Source organism: Scardinius erythrophthalmus (assembly GCF_964197995.2).
Source record: "Scardinius erythrophthalmus genome assembly, chromosome: 23".
Lineage (NCBI taxonomy): Eukaryota > Metazoa > Chordata > Actinopteri > Cypriniformes > Leuciscidae > Scardinius > Scardinius erythrophthalmus.
In genome coordinates, this window is record NC_138243.1 from 28,984,660 (window position 1) to 29,000,156 (window position 15,497).

Consider the following 15,497-nt stretch of genomic DNA (forward strand, 5'->3'; position numbering starts at 1 on the left):
CATCAGTCCTGTTAAGGTGGAACGGGCATTTTTGTGTTAAAGGTTCATTGACCTGCCCTGAATGTGAAAAAAGCACATTACAACATCATATCAGTAAAAACGAGCTCCATAAACTTTACAGATGTTGTTTTTGGCAGACCTTGTAAACGAAACTTGTATTTATTTTATTAGAAGATACACTTTTTTTTCATCTTAAATTTCGCGCGCTTTTGAGAAAAAAAGAGCAAAAGACACTTCAACCTTTTTCGTTTTGCTATATATAAATATATAATTAATTAATTAATTATTAGATATATATGTGTGTGTGTGTGTGTGTGTGTGTGTGTGTGTGTGTGTGTGTGTGTGTGTGTGTGTAAGAGAGAGATAAAAGCAGCATTGTGTGAATGTGATGACATCTGCTGGTAAGTGTTTGTGTGTGTTTTTGAATAATAATGAAGTAGTGATGTTAATGGCCCTTCACTTTAACTGTAAACTACAACTTCTGCTTTCTCTCATTTGCCTGCATTTAAAGCTTTAATGCATGAGTTCATGAGAATAACACTAAACATGACAAATTACAAACCCGAGTACAAAACCATTCAAAACGTTACCATGGTGATCACAATTTATGTCAAAATAGTTACTATGTATGTGCTAGAAATTATTGTAGTTTGGTGGAGATTAAGGTTACAATAAACTGACCACTTTGTTTGTTGTAAAAAAAAAAAAAAAAAAAAAACATAACTTTTTTATTTATTTTTATTTTTTATTTTTTCCGGGGACTTTTATTTAGAAATATTTTTCGTGACGCAGCGCGCATGCGTAGTTTGTCTCCTTCACTTTGTCCTGTAGCTGTTAGTGTCAAATCTTCTGAAACACAGGACACTCAAAAGCTTCTGCTTTCATTTAGCATCATCATTTTATTTTTGTCTCAACAGCAACAGCAACAACATCCTCGGTATGAATTTATCATCCTGTTTTCACTAGATTGTATATTTAAACCATGCAGCTTTAAATAGTATTGACCCAGTTGGTTGTGTAGTGTTGTTATAGCAGCATGTGTTAGTTAATGAGAAACAGACACCAGCTCCTTGCACAATCCCACCTTAATTCACATTAAAACACTTTTTCCTAGTCAGCTTTGTAGTTTTTGTGCTGTTAAATATCCTATATAATGATTAAATTAGCCCTCTCTGTGCAACACTTTAGGCTTTCTGCATATGATTAAGTCTTAAGGCTTGATTAGATTATCAAGCTTGAAATCCCGCCCCCTCATGAATAAACATGCTGAGCTGTTTTCTTTGCCTCTCATGTGTCAGTAATGCAAATATGTTATTTTACTAATAGAAGGCGTTTCTGTTGGATTACAGTATGCATGTCATGTCACTTAATACACCTGCCCTACATAGACAACCCTTTTTGAGGTGTCATAGGTGTGTTTAAGGCCTTAAAATGCTGCCTATGGCCCATGCAATTAAAAAACCCTGTAAAAATAGATGCACAGTAAAAGTGTCAGAATACAATTCAAAACAATGTTTTTACACCATTCATAGATGACATGAATTGGCAGTCAGAAACAGGACAGGTTGCTTCATTTCTAGAAAATGAACAACTACTAACTACATTCACACCATGGGTTTGGTTACTGATTATGCAATTTTGTGGGTTTGCTCTATCTGCGGTTTGATCCCCTGTTTTTTCTTCTTGTGCAATTTATTACCTACGACATGATGATACCATGAAATTTATATTTATGATATTAAGTTCAGATCCACTGATATTTTCCCTCTGGTTTATATATCAGATATAATGGCTGTTCCTCCTGCATACTCAGACCTGGGAAAAGCGGCCAAGGACGTCTTCAGCAAGGGTTACGGTAAGAACACTCACTCCGCTCTCCTGCAAATGATGCTTTTGCATCACGAGACGACTTGCATTGTACGGTAATTCACATGCTTGTTTTGTTTGCAGGTTTTGGGATTGTCAAATTGGACCTCAAGACTAAATCTCAAAATGGAGTGGTGAGTTAGTTTTGTAGCAAAAACATGTTGCCCAAAAAAATTATATTTTGCATGATGAGATTTTTGTAATGAGACATAATTCTCATGACAATGAAGCAAATCATTATTGTAATGTTTAATTGTCAATTTTTTATGTCTTTGATGCATCATTTTGGGAAATGCATTTAGATGGTAAGATTATCGTCAGGGCGTTTGTGTGATTTGACAAGTTTCGTGTGGTCACCAACACGCATCATTTACCAGACAGACAGAACTGCTTGTTTATCTTGATGACAGACAGTGATACGTGGGAAACTATTTTTGCATCATATGTGAATTCGTTTTTTGAATCATCTCTTTCTGACTACACAACCAACATGAGTCTCATCCCATCAGCCCTGTGTTTCTGGGTCACATTCGAAATAAACTTAATTCTGTCACATCACTCGCCATCTGTCATCCGGTAATGTCACGAGCCACCTGCTATACACAAGAGTCTACTGCTTTTATTCATCATTTTATGTGTTTTTAATAATGCACCAATATAGACTTTCTGACCGATTCTTTTAGCTGATAATTACAGGGCAGTCAGTTATTGATAACTAAAGCTAAAATAATTAAAAATCACTTCGCTAATTGATAGAAGGTTAAATAAAATGAAATGTAAATGTCAGATAAACTTAAAAAACTATATATATATATATATATATATATATATATATATATATATATATATATATATATATATATATATATAACAAAAACAATTAAATGTCCAAATATCAACTGATGAATTGATATAGATCATTTATTTATGAAAATTATTCAGAAATAATAGTGATGATTATATCAGAAATAAAAATAATAATTTAGCTAGACAAATAATGTCCAATATTATCCATCTATACTATTTAGTTTGTTTCTAGCAGATGCTAAGTGAAATTACAAACTTTGGAAACTTCAAAATCAGGCATTAAAACAATATAATGTACAGCTCAAAAATGGGCACAGATACATGCCTAAATGTTTCTTCCTATTAATAAAAATCAACTGCAGGAGTTCAACACATCCGGATCCACCAACACGGACACGGGAAAAGCCGGCGGGAGTTTGGAGACCAAGTATAAAATGAAGGATCTGGGATTGAGTTTGACCCAGAAGTGGAACACGGACAACATGCTCAGTACAGAAGTCTCTGTGGAAGACCAGGTCAGTAGAGCAAACTCTCCTCATGACCTTTGACCCCTTTGAGTTGCATAGGATATGATCAGAATGGTTCGTTTGCAGAGTAGCATTAAAATGGTCACTTTGATTTTTAGACATGCTCCTGAATCCTGAATATTTTGTTGATCCAGGAACAACATTCCTGGAACTTATTGCACTTGTTGAAATCACATTCAGCGCATTGAATACCAGTCTTATGAATCTTGTGTCTTGTGTCCTCAGCTTGCACAGGGGTTGAAAGTGGCCGTGGATACGTCTTTTGTCCCAAACACAAGGTGAGTCGTTAATGTCGGACAAATCAAGGCCGGTTTGATGATTTAGTTCTTTGACAGTGTTATTTTCTCTTTAGTAAGAAGAGCGGTAAACTGAAGACCGGCTACAAGTGTGAGTTTGTCAACGTGAGCTGTGACATTGATTTTGAGGGTCCGGTCGTGCACTCTTCAGCGGTTCTGGGATACGAAGGCTGGCTCGCGGGCTACCAGATGGCGTTCGACACAGCCAAGTCCAAACTGGTGCAAAATAACTTTGCTCTGGGATACAAGACCGGAGACTTCCAGCTTCACACCAACGTGTAAGAATCAGAGAAAACAACACAGAAACAGCTGATATGGGGTTTTAAAGTTGGCACGTATGCATACAGAAATAACTTGATCCTAAAGAATTAGTTAATTACAGATCGATCTCGAATCTTACCTTTTCTGTCAAAAATACTAGAAAAGGCAGTTTCCACACAGAAATGGGATCTGCGAGGATTCCAGTGAGGATTTAGACTGTATCATAGTACTGAGACTGCTCTCATTAGAGTTACAAATGTTTTGCTCTTGTCATCCAATCATGTCTCTTTATTAGTGTTACTGGATCTTAGTGCTGCATTTGATACTATCAACCACAACATCCTTTTGAATAGACTCGGAAATTACATTTCCATTAGTGCATTTTGCATTGGCATGGTTCCAATCACACTCATCTCACCGTTACCAGTTTTGTGTAGTAAACGAAGAGATGTCATATCAATCACAAGTTAAGTATGGAGTACCACAAGGCTCAGTATTAGGACCGTTGCTTTTTACACATGCTACCCTTGGGAGATATCATTAGGAAGCATAACGCTAGTTTTCACAGTTACGCTGATGATACTCAGCTCTATATTTCTTCGGGCCCTGATGAAATAGAATGCATACGGAATGCATAGTCGATATAAAAAAATACTTTAATTGTCATTTATTACTGTGATGACAAACTTTTTTTAGCATCATTACTCCAGTCTTCAATGTCACTAATTATTAATTATTAATAATGTTTTTTTATTATTTTAAATGTTGAAACGTTTCTGATGCTTAATATTTTTGTGGAAACCAGACACATTTTTACAGGATTCTTTGATGAATATAAAGTAAAAAAAAAAAAAAGAGAATTTGTATGAAATAGAACATTTTGTAAAATTATAAATGTCTTCACTGTGAATGCATTATTGCTGAATAAAAATATTATTATTATTTTTAAAATCTTACCCCTTTTGGTAGTGAATCACAGTTTCCAGAAAAACTATGAAGTAGCATTGATAATAATCATAAATGTTTCTTGAGCGGCAAATCCGCATATTAGAATAATTTCTGATGGATCATGTGACACTGGAGTAATGATGCTGAAAATTCAGCTTTGATCACAGGAATAAATTACATTTTAAAATATATTCTCATAGTAATTTTAAATGGTAATAATATTTCACTATTTTTACTGTATCTTTGATCAAATAAATGCAGCGTTGATGAGCAGAAGAAATCAGAAATATTAAAAGAAAATCTGAATTATTCCAAACTTTTGAACTGTAGCATTGAGTGCACGTGTGTGATGCAGGAGTGTGTGTGGATAGATAGATACTATACAAGGATGTTGTAGATGTGTCATCATGTGTCACCAGTAATGATGGAGCTGAGTTTGGAGGATCAGTCTATCAGAGGGTGAACGATCAGCTGGAGACGGCCGTCACTTTGGCCTGGACCACCGGCAGCAACAACACGCGCTTCGGAATTGCTGCCAAGTACCAGCTAGATAAAGACGCCTCGTTGACTGTAAGTTGACACACAAATGCTTGGCCAGTGCATTGCAAGCATGTGGTTCCGTTGCATATAACAGCAATGTGGAGAATGCAAATGCACACGCGTGTTACATTATTCTGACACATTCTGCAACAACACATGAAACTAGAAGCATCTGCATACATGCAACTGCATAAATTCTTCTTTAAACACGGAAAAGCATGAATGCGTGGAAGCTATATTACATTTTTAAAGCTTGGAATGACCAACCTGACCATGATTTATCATTATTTTCTTATAACAGGCCAAAGTGAACAATTCCAGTCTGATTGGAGTTGGTTACACTCAGAGTCTTCGACCTGGTAAACATGTTAAATTTATTGTTTATTCAGCATTTCTGCAGTATATAAACTGGGCACAGTTTGTGAATTTTCCATATGCACAGAATGCGCTTTTGCCAAAATGATCACTATACAAGCAGAGCGCTGCAGGGTCTGCTTTATCCCACAATGCAATGCATTTCAGTGAAGAATGAGGCAGAAGTGATTTTTAATTTGATTAATTAGTTGATTATTCTGCTGGAAGTTGAGACATTATTAAATGTACTTAAAATTGATTAATTTTTTTTTTATTTCACTGAATTAAACATGCAACATAGTGGAATCATGTAAAAAGAAAAAGTTGTATACTACTGTTTAAAATGTTTATTCACCATTTTTTCACCAAAAATGTGTCAAAAACAGCAATTTTTCATGAATGTACATGCAGCACACTAGTTCTTCATTCCAAACATGTTTTCACAAGTGTTTTAGTTGTTTAAGATGTGTATTAACCTTTTAACGTCTCATATTCTCTTTCTCATTGTCAAGGGGTGAAACTCACTCTCTCGGCTCTTATCGATGGGAAAAACTTCAACGCCGGCGGACACAAGGTTGGACTGGGTTTTGAGCTGGAAGCGTAGCTGCCATAGTGCAAAAGACACTGAAGACGAGAGACCATTCTCATGTCGTCCCTCACAACCCTCCTGAATCACTAGCACTCGATGACTAACAACACTTAGCGGCATGTTGATGGTGTTTGCAAGTCTGTGGGAGCAGAGTGATTCGATCTCGACCGGCCGTAACATCTGACCTTCTAAGGGAAAAAATATTGCTAATTTATTTAATGAAGGTCATATATTTACGTAGAGCTCCTGCAGCAAGTAGCGGTAGATTTGCAAGCATGGTAGAAACATTTGGAGGGTTTCTCTGGAGATGTCAGTGCATGCTAAGCACTTACATGTTTTATTGCATTGATGAGTGAAGGTCAGAAATTGCATGATGGTAGTTGAGGTTATTTCTCACGATAAAGCATTAGATTGACGCCGCATTTATAGAGCTTTAGGCATAGACAAGACTTACAGGAAACCAACAAGACAGCATGTGTTTTTTTAGAGCTTGCAACACTTTCTTAAACGCTCATTTATGTATTGTGTGAAAAATGCCGCTAGCAACCCACTTTTCTGGTGTACAAAAGAGTAATTTAATCATTAAACACTTTATGGACACATATCAATGCATTGTACATACCAACTGCTTTTTCCACACACACACACTCACACTCACAAACACACACTTATTTGACAATTTTCTTGGTCTTTTTACCTAATTTTCCCAGTGGAAATTGAGAAATTCTAATAAACAAAGAACGACTGAATATTGTTTTGTGTTATTTACAGCTGTGCTTGTTTCATGGACCTGCTTCACAGTAAATGTATGAGAACAAATACACTACCGTTCAAAAGTTTGGGGTCAGTACTTTTTTCTTGAAAGAAATTAATACTTTTATTCAGCAAGGATGCATAAAAAATTATCAAAAGTGACAAAGACATTTTTAATGTACAAAAGATTTGTTTCAAATAAATGCTGTTCTTTTGAACTTTCATCAAAGAAACTTGACGATATCCAATGGTATCATGTTTTTTAGTTTATTGTGGTTTCATTGTTTCCATAAAAATTGGAAGACACAAATAAATAACATTTTTAAATATATTTTGTAAAATTGTAATATTTCACAACAGTTTTTACTGCAAAGAAATGCAGCCTTGGTGAGCAGAAGAGGGTTCATTCAAGAACATAAAAAAATCTTACTGACCCCAAACTTTTGACCAGTTGTGTATGTACAAAAAAATATGTTGAATACACACTGAAATGAAAAATCATGGAAGGGTCCCTCACGTTGCTCATCTGCACGGCAGAATTTGTTTCAGAGAAGGTTCACTTTTGCCACGACCTGCCTGCATCCGGTGTGAGAAAACTCCTGTTCGCCAACTATATAGTAGGATAGTTCTTCTGCAAGTCTTTCTACATGTGATCGATCCGGGTAGAATCCTTCCCTGGACATTTCGTCAATAAAACAGTCCATTACGTGGCTCTTCTCCAAAAGCATGAATGGTAGGAGCTCTGCTTCCAAAAACAGCATGTGGTGTCTCTGAAGGTAACTGCGTAACCAAGGTGTCAGTTCCTGACTCAAGCTCAGTCGGCCTGAGACGGAGACGCTGGAGTTGTGCAGGACGAACTTGGTGATATCTTCATGTCCCAGGTTGCTGATGAGGATGTAGATGGCGTTTAAGTATTCATTGTTGTTTTGGGAATGAATCAGGTCTCGCAACGTGTCCAGCAACTCCCTGGGCATGTGTTCCACTTCATCGAAGATGAAAACCGGTATCTTCTCCGCTTCCTCAGCTTGTGTGACCATTTCAGAGACGTGAGAGTCCAGAGATTTGGTGCATTGTGGGATATCGTCATCTGTTGGGCAATGGTGCAGCACAAAGTACTGCATCACCAACTCATCGCCAACAACTGAGCGGAAATGCTGAGCCAGTAATCGCCCAACGTGGCTCTTCCCGACTCCAGTAGGTCCATGAAGCGACAACACCAAAGGTTTATTGTGTACATAAGTTGACAAATAATCATGTAAATGACCCAGAAGTTGCTCTGTCACTTCCTGTTGGCCAAACACTTCCCTTTTAATGGTCTTCTCCAGGCCTTCTAGATCATATTTGAGCACGTGGTCGTCCAAGTTCTCAATGGCGTTGTAAATCTGAAGAAAGACAATGATGAACAACAAGTACAGGCAGTTCTTTGCACGGCTGCTCTCTTTTGTAGGTACGGCTCTCAAACTGTTCCTCGGATACAAGACCCGACCCTTCCTCTTTTTCTTTCGCTTGCGTGGGGAAGTGCTGGGCACAGGATCGTAAAGATTTTCAAAGGTGAAAACCTTTGGGCTGGTGGACCGTGGAGAAATGAAGCTCTGGGACGACACCGCTGCTATCTCCAGACGCCGCTTCTTCATGGCCAGGTACTTCTGGCGAATGCGCACCATGGTGCGTACGCTTGAGGAGAACTGGGAGAAACTTCCCATGCCATTTTCCTTCGTCTCTTTCGGTTGGTCCTCTTTCAGCCTGTCACTTGGGTCTTGTTCTCCCATCTGTGGAAAGCAAAGTAGAAATGTACAAAAATATATGAGAAAGAGTGTGAGAATTTGAGTAATACCCATGCTGAAAAAAATGTCGATTTTAAATGTCCACCATCACATTTTAGCCACATTTTAGAATTTGCATTCAAATAATGAACAATTGATTAAACTGTTACATTAAATTAAAATTAAAAATTTTGTTTCAAGGTTTATTTCCGTTCCACTAGCAACAATCTGCAGTAAAATGGCTATATATATATATATATATATATATATATATATATATATATATATATATATATATGCACCGACGTATCGGCCAACAATCGGTATTGGCCGATAAAAGCAATTATTAAAAAAGCCATTGGCCGATTGTTTAAAAACAGCCCATGATCAGTGCCGATTATATCCTGTCAATCAAAAGGGTGCGGTAAAGCATGACTGACAGCAATTCACACTGTGTGTGAGGAAAATCTCTCGTGTTGAGTTAGTTAGGGCAAGTTAATGCGACAATAATGCATTAACAGCTAAAAACAGCTACATAAAAGGAGGCTCTATTTGACCCTATGTATCACCCGTAGTTCAAGCCAGGGTTGCCAGATCTGCAGTTTTTCCCTATACTAAACATTATTTGTAGCGCACCTCTCACCCTATAATCGCAAATAACTCTGTGCTTTGTTACTTCTAAAAAGAAACAAAGTGTCATCTTTCAAATTCTGTCCATTTTATCACAAAATTCAAACAATAAATGGTGTGACGTGACAGATCATCAGCGCCTCAGTTCAAGCATCAGTGCCTCAGTTCAAGCATCAGCGCCTCAGTTCAAGCATCAGCGCCTCAGTTCAAGCATCAGTGCGGAGAGCGAGAATTTTTTTTTTCCTATTCTTTTTTTTTTTCAGTGATATTCCTCTGAGCTTTTCACTTTTGTAAGGTCTCTCAGCCATCTCTCTTTCTACAATCTTTCTTCAAATATCCTTCTCACTCTCTTTCTCTCCTCCCCCATCACATGTGGACACACCCCCTACTGCTGATTGGCTACAAGTGTGTTGTGCCCCTCTGTCCAATTCCCTTTCAATAGTGTTTCTCAGAAATCGGTTATTGCACCTTTAAAAATAAGGGTTCCTTAACGGCATGGAAGAACCTGAAGCACCTTTAACATCCATGGAAACTTCCCATTCCACAAAAGGTTATTTATAGTGGAAAAAGTTTCACTGATAGGTTCTAACCCAAATTGGTTCTTTAACGGCATTTCTGTGAAAACCACCTTTTGGAACCTTTTTTTAAAAAGTGTTCTCATCGGTTTTATTTAGCACGTTCACCTCAAAATAAGCGCATTTCCTGAATGACCCTGACAAACTGTTTAGCACATGCCTCATGTAAACTGCATGCATTTTAAACTCTTTGTGATGCATATTTCACCTTTATTTGGTGCAGATAACATTTGCACAAAACAGCTAATACTGAAAGCAAGAATGGAGGCATGTGCGTTCAAATAATGAACAACAAGATGTCATTATAGACATGCATAATTTGATTATAAAAAGAGTTGTTTCAAGTTTGATTTCTGTTCCACAAGCACCACCAAAGTGCAAATGCTTTGTTTTTGTATTTTGTCCAGCGGTCTGGCCAAACTGCAAGAGTGATTTTGAAGCATGACCAAACTTGCCACAAAAAAATTGAGAAGGAATTGGACGTTTCTGCTTTTTGCTTCTCAACCTCTGCTTTGTGATGCATATTGCACCTTTATTCTGGTGCATTTGACAGTTTGCAATTGCATTTACCCACAAAACAGCCAATGCAAGAAAGGAGGCATGTTGTGGCAATGTCATTCACTATTTTCCAGCTGCATTCACCACGCCTGTAGGCTGAAAGTCTAGCGTTTACAACTACACACATGCAAATGATACCCCATTTAAACAAGTTTCATCTGCAACAAACAAACAAAAGAGCTCACTTTCAAGAAAAGCCATGCTATTGTCTGACCATCAAGTATCAAATGACAAAAACTGCAGCTTCTTGCTCCTAAGAGGCTTCTCTCTGTTTTCACCCAACCTGCAGAAATGTGTGCTTCAAAACAAGGAAAGAAATGATCTTTAAACTCTTGTGAAAGCCTCTCAAACGGTATATTTAAACACAAACGTTAGGTACAACATTCCACACAAACTGCTTTTCCTTTTACAATCCCCTCTGTAAAAAAAAAGAAAAGAAAAAAAGATAGGGTTTCCTTCCTGGAAATCCTTTTTTTCACACACCCCTTTTAGGAGAACAAGGGTAATAAAAAGTGCCTCGTAGAATGTGCGTGATCAGACTGCAAGTTTACGTCTCCCACCAGCTCTTGAGTGCGTTTGCAAAGACCACTTAAATAAGGGAAGTTCAGCAAGACGAGACAGTTGCTTCAGCTGCGGTGGTTAACATTTACCAGATGCAACAGGAAGATAGATGTAAAACTTGAGAAGGACAAACAGAGTAAATGCATTATACAAATGGAGTTGGCTTACCTTCAGTAAACACTCTAAATAACAGCTGGTGTGTGCTTTTGAAATATCAAATTCCTCTAGAAGCTTAACTGATGAGGAGAGGAGAGAAAGAGGAGGCGACTTCCCCACAGCCAGCCAGAGGAACATTAACACGCGAACGCTTTCAGCTCCTCCTCTCAAGCTATCTATCAGAGTCAGTCCATCCTCTCGTCCAAACCACTCCTCCCAGTCCAGTTCATCCATCACGCACTAGCCTAGAGAAACAGACCTTCTGATGCACCTTTGTGGGGTTAAAAACAGCTTGTTTGCATTTCATTGAACGTCATCTGAGAAAGAAAGAAACTTGGGAATTGAATTGTAGTTGCAATGTTGTTGGTGGACTATTCAAGACAAGTAATTGATTCCAAAAAGTGCGTAGGTTTACGTAAGCAGCAAATCATCTCTTTTATATGAATCATTGTGGAGGATTTGCTGAGGGTTTGTACTATATAAACCAGCGCAGACGACTACGTGATCTGCTGTTTGAGGGAGTTCAGCAGGGTGGAGTTTGAGCCGGTGGTTTAGAGTTACAGAGAATGTGACTATGCAAATAAAGCAGCACTTTTACACCTCACAACATCATAGATTAGATGGAGTGAAGATTTTATGAGAGTTTTCATATATGAGTGTGTTGTGGTTTTTCATTGTATAGGTGTAAAAAAACATTTTTTTTAGAATGTTTAGAACGTCTTAAATTGTATTCTTTTATAGAAACAATGAATAACTTTGAAATATTTATTTTTACATAAATAAATTATTTTTTTTCAATATATCTACTTCTGTATGCTGTGTAACTTACAAATGAAGCTGATTTTAAATGTAAAAGTCCCACTGAAGTGCCTTGAAACACTGTGCTGATAGCCTGGAAATCCAGACCTAAATCTGAAAGATTAATGGTCTGGCGTCGACTAATGAAAATCGTCCAGCTCGAGGGGCGGCACTAAGCATGCATTTGAAAATCTCACTGCACGCAATTGGATAACACTACGACCAATCACAACAATGAACCCCATACGCTTAGCTACCAGCGGAGCTAACTGGTTGATTAGACTCTTTCCGTATCCGGTCGGCAAAACAGCAAAAATGCCCTTCTTGCAAAGGAAGGATTCGAGTGCCGTCTTCTGTGCCTCTTTTAGATAAAAAGCCAAGTCTAACTCGTTCATTGTAGCAACCAAAGCCGTTTCAAACAACTGGTGTTCATCCATAGCCATCTTGCAATGTTTACTAATGACTTCGACGTCACAGCGCTGTCGTCATCTGTTTAGCTCGCCTCTGGCCCGCCTATATCAGATAACCCGATGTGATTGGTGCAGCTCGGATACAAGGGCAAATTTAATGAGCATCATTACTTGTGCTCTCGCAAGAACTCTGGATTTCCAGGGTATCGAACCATATCGAACAGCTCCTCCCCTTTTTAAAAATAGCCAATAGTGTTTAGTTTATATCACAGCCAGAGCTGTTGAGCTCAGTAAAGCTGCAGTTTCCTTCTAATCTTTAACCGTTTCTCCTCCTAATCTTCTCCATATCACTTTAAAATGTAGCATTCTGTGTAGAGTTCAAATGCACAGGTCTGCGAAGACTCGCACATATGATCCGTGAATATCAACAGTGATCAGCAATAATGATAAGCCTAATACTCACAATAAAAATAATACGGTCATAGATCACAGTCTCGGAGGTAAGAAGTTGATTATCCTTCATCTGACAATGTTTGTCTTTTCATCCTGAAATGAGAGGCAAATGTTGAATCACAATAATCAGGAACCACAGTTTCCACAAATCCCTTTACTCGATTGGGATGTTCTCTTTTATTCTGGACGGCAAGGGCAGTGACTGTAACATTGAGCATATTTTGAATGCTTATATCTTCTAAATGCAAATTTTGTCATTGTTTTGGAGCACACAAGGTTATAGATAACCTTAAGATTAAGACTACCATATTCATACTGAAAGCCAAAAAATAATAATTTTGATTTCATGGGGACTTTAATTGTATATATGTATATAGAATATTAATTATTTTTGAATAGGCTATTTTATTATAGGACTTGTTCATTTTTACCAAGCTTCACCAAGACAAATTCCTTGAGTGTAATACTTGCCAAGAAATCTAATTCTGATTTTGACAATATATTGAATATAATAATTATATAAATTGCATCATAATTATAAATATACTATTATATATGAGAAATGTAAAAATGATATTACCATTATATCATTCACAAATCGTTGCTGTCTCTTATTATAAATGATCAAAAATTATATAAGGGCTTTTGTTTTGAAATGATCCTCTTGCCCCCGGGATAAACGCAGTAATTTATCTTTCGTTCTCAAACATAATCATAAATATACCACGACATATGAAATGATTTTAACATTATATTATTCACAAGCTTTGGTTGTCTCTTATTATAAATTACCAATAATTATATAAGGGCTTTTGTTTTGAAATTATCCTTTTACCCCGGAAGTAAGGCTGTAATGTATCGTTCGTTATCAAACGTCATTGTTGTTTTCAGGCGTTTTTCCTTCTAATAATAAAGCATAATTCTATTCAGCGTTTATGGCATGTATTTCTGACGAAACGCCGTTTATACGGGTCAGATCTTGCGTTTGAATCCGTGTCGTGCTTGATGAGCTCGTGTTGTTATTAGCAGTTGTCGATCCTCTGAACACATGAGTGTGTCTCTGGTTGTGATCAGACTCGAGCTCGCTGATCAGTCTGATTCCCCGCAGGGTTTTCAATACTGCGCCGGTGAGTTTCACTCCAATACTGTTACATAACTGACATTTGCTTTGTTTACCGTGGCTCTGAATGGTGGCTATATTCATATATCATCAATCATGGTTGTATACAAAAGGGTATTACCCTGTTTTTGGAAATATAACAACTTACCACGGTAATCTTAGAAGAAGGAGAATGCAATGTAAATATTATTGTTCTTAAAGTGACATGGTATATATCAAATATAACCATCTGATGAGTGTACACACTCGCACACAATGCACATAAATATATACATAGATATAAACACTATGCATATATACATGTATGTATATATATATATATATATATATATATTCTGTATATATATAGATGCTGAATGTCATGATTATCTGGTTTTATTTCAATCCCATGATGCATCAGAATGAAGTGTCACAGAGAGCATTGACACACTCAGTGTGTTTGAGCTTGTTTCTAGAATCTCTTTATGTTGAGTCTGGTTTTTACTGGTGTCATGTTTCCCACAGTCCCAGAGATGTCGGAGGACGAGATGAGAGAGAAAGCGCTGGTCTCCGCCAGAGTGACGCTGGACGGGAGAACAGATGTGGAGCGATCAGCGATCCTCCACCAACATCTGGGCAGCCGCGTCATGAGCGACATGGTGATCGAGACCTTCCAGCCCAGCGCAGGTTCAGGTCAGTGAGTTACTCGCTTCCACTGACACCAGTGGGCCTGGAATGGTTTATTCATACAGCACATTTCATACACTATGGCAATTCAGAGTGCTTTACACAGAAAGGAATTCAAATAATCACAAAATAAAAGCAAGGAACATTAACAGTTATAAAAGGAATTAAAAGAGATGTATGATACAATTGTCGAGACAAACTTTAAGTTGGCTTGGGAAAGTTTGGGCCAGAAAATTAGATGAAGTTTAAAGTAGTTTGAAGTATTACATTATTACTTGATTTTGTCTTTCTTGATCATTTTATAACAATAAAATATTGTGTTGCCGTCACATGCAAAACGATCAGTTCAGTTATCAAATAATTGTTCTGGGTGGTTGTTATGAGATAGATAGATAGAACGATAGATAGAACGATAGAAAGATAGATAGATAGATAGATAGATAGATAGTGGAACAATGGATAGAAAGATGGATGGATGGAATGATAGAATGATTGATAGATAGATAGAAAGATAGATAGACAGACAGATAGATAGATAGATAGATAGATAGATAGATAGATAGATAGATAGATAGATAGAAAGATGGATGGATGGATAGATAGAATGATAGATGGATAGATAGATAGATAGATAGATAGATAGATAGACAGATAGATAGATAGATAGATAGATAGATAGATAGATAGATAGATAGATAGATAGAACAATGGATAGAAAGATGGATAGATGGAATGATAGATAGATAGATTGATAGATAGATAGAACGATAGATAGAACGATAGATAGAACGATAGATAGATAGATAGATAGATAGATAGATAGATAGATAGAAAGAAAGTTGGTTTGTTAGTACCAAAGTTTGAAG

At 37.2% G+C, this 15,497-nt stretch overlaps 3 protein-coding genes across 3 annotated transcripts in view; 2 read left to right on the forward strand and 1 right to left on the reverse strand.

The window, feature by feature from the left end:
- The first annotated feature begins 791 nt into the window (after positions 1–791).
- On the forward strand, positions 792–6,935 carry LOC308683367 (non-selective voltage-gated ion channel VDAC2). The gene is made up of 9 exons (XM_081353820.1): positions 792–937; positions 1,784–1,855; positions 1,951–2,000; positions 3,036–3,188; positions 3,426–3,478; positions 3,553–3,774; positions 5,125–5,275; positions 5,547–5,604; positions 6,112–6,935. The coding sequence occupies exons 2-9, from the start codon at positions 1,789–1,791 to the stop codon at positions 6,201–6,203; spliced, it is 846 nt and encodes a 281-aa protein (XP_081209946.1). The 5' UTR covers positions 792–937; positions 1,784–1,788; the 3' UTR covers positions 6,204–6,935.
- Positions 6,746–12,138, reverse strand: tor4aa (torsin family 4, member Aa). Its single transcript, XM_081353819.1, has 3 exons — positions 12,014–12,138; positions 11,197–11,455; positions 6,746–8,710 (listed from the first exon to the last, which is right to left on the reverse strand). Exons 2-3 carry the CDS (start codon positions 11,416–11,418, stop codon positions 7,487–7,489), a joined length of 1,446 nt encoding a protein of 481 aa, XP_081209945.1. The 5' UTR covers positions 11,419–11,455; positions 12,014–12,138; the 3' UTR covers positions 6,746–7,486.
- Positions 12,139–13,658: 1,520 nt separating this feature from the next.
- brap (BRCA1 associated protein) overlaps positions 13,659–15,497 on the forward strand; it is a 15,807-nt gene continuing 13,968 nt past the window's right edge. The window contains exons 1-2 of the mRNA XM_081353821.1: positions 13,659–13,972; positions 14,470–14,637. Coding sequence (XP_081209947.1) covers positions 13,894–13,972; positions 14,470–14,637 — 247 coding nt within the window. The 5' untranslated portion in view covers positions 13,659–13,893. The remainder of the gene's footprint in view (positions 13,973–14,469; positions 14,638–15,497) is intronic.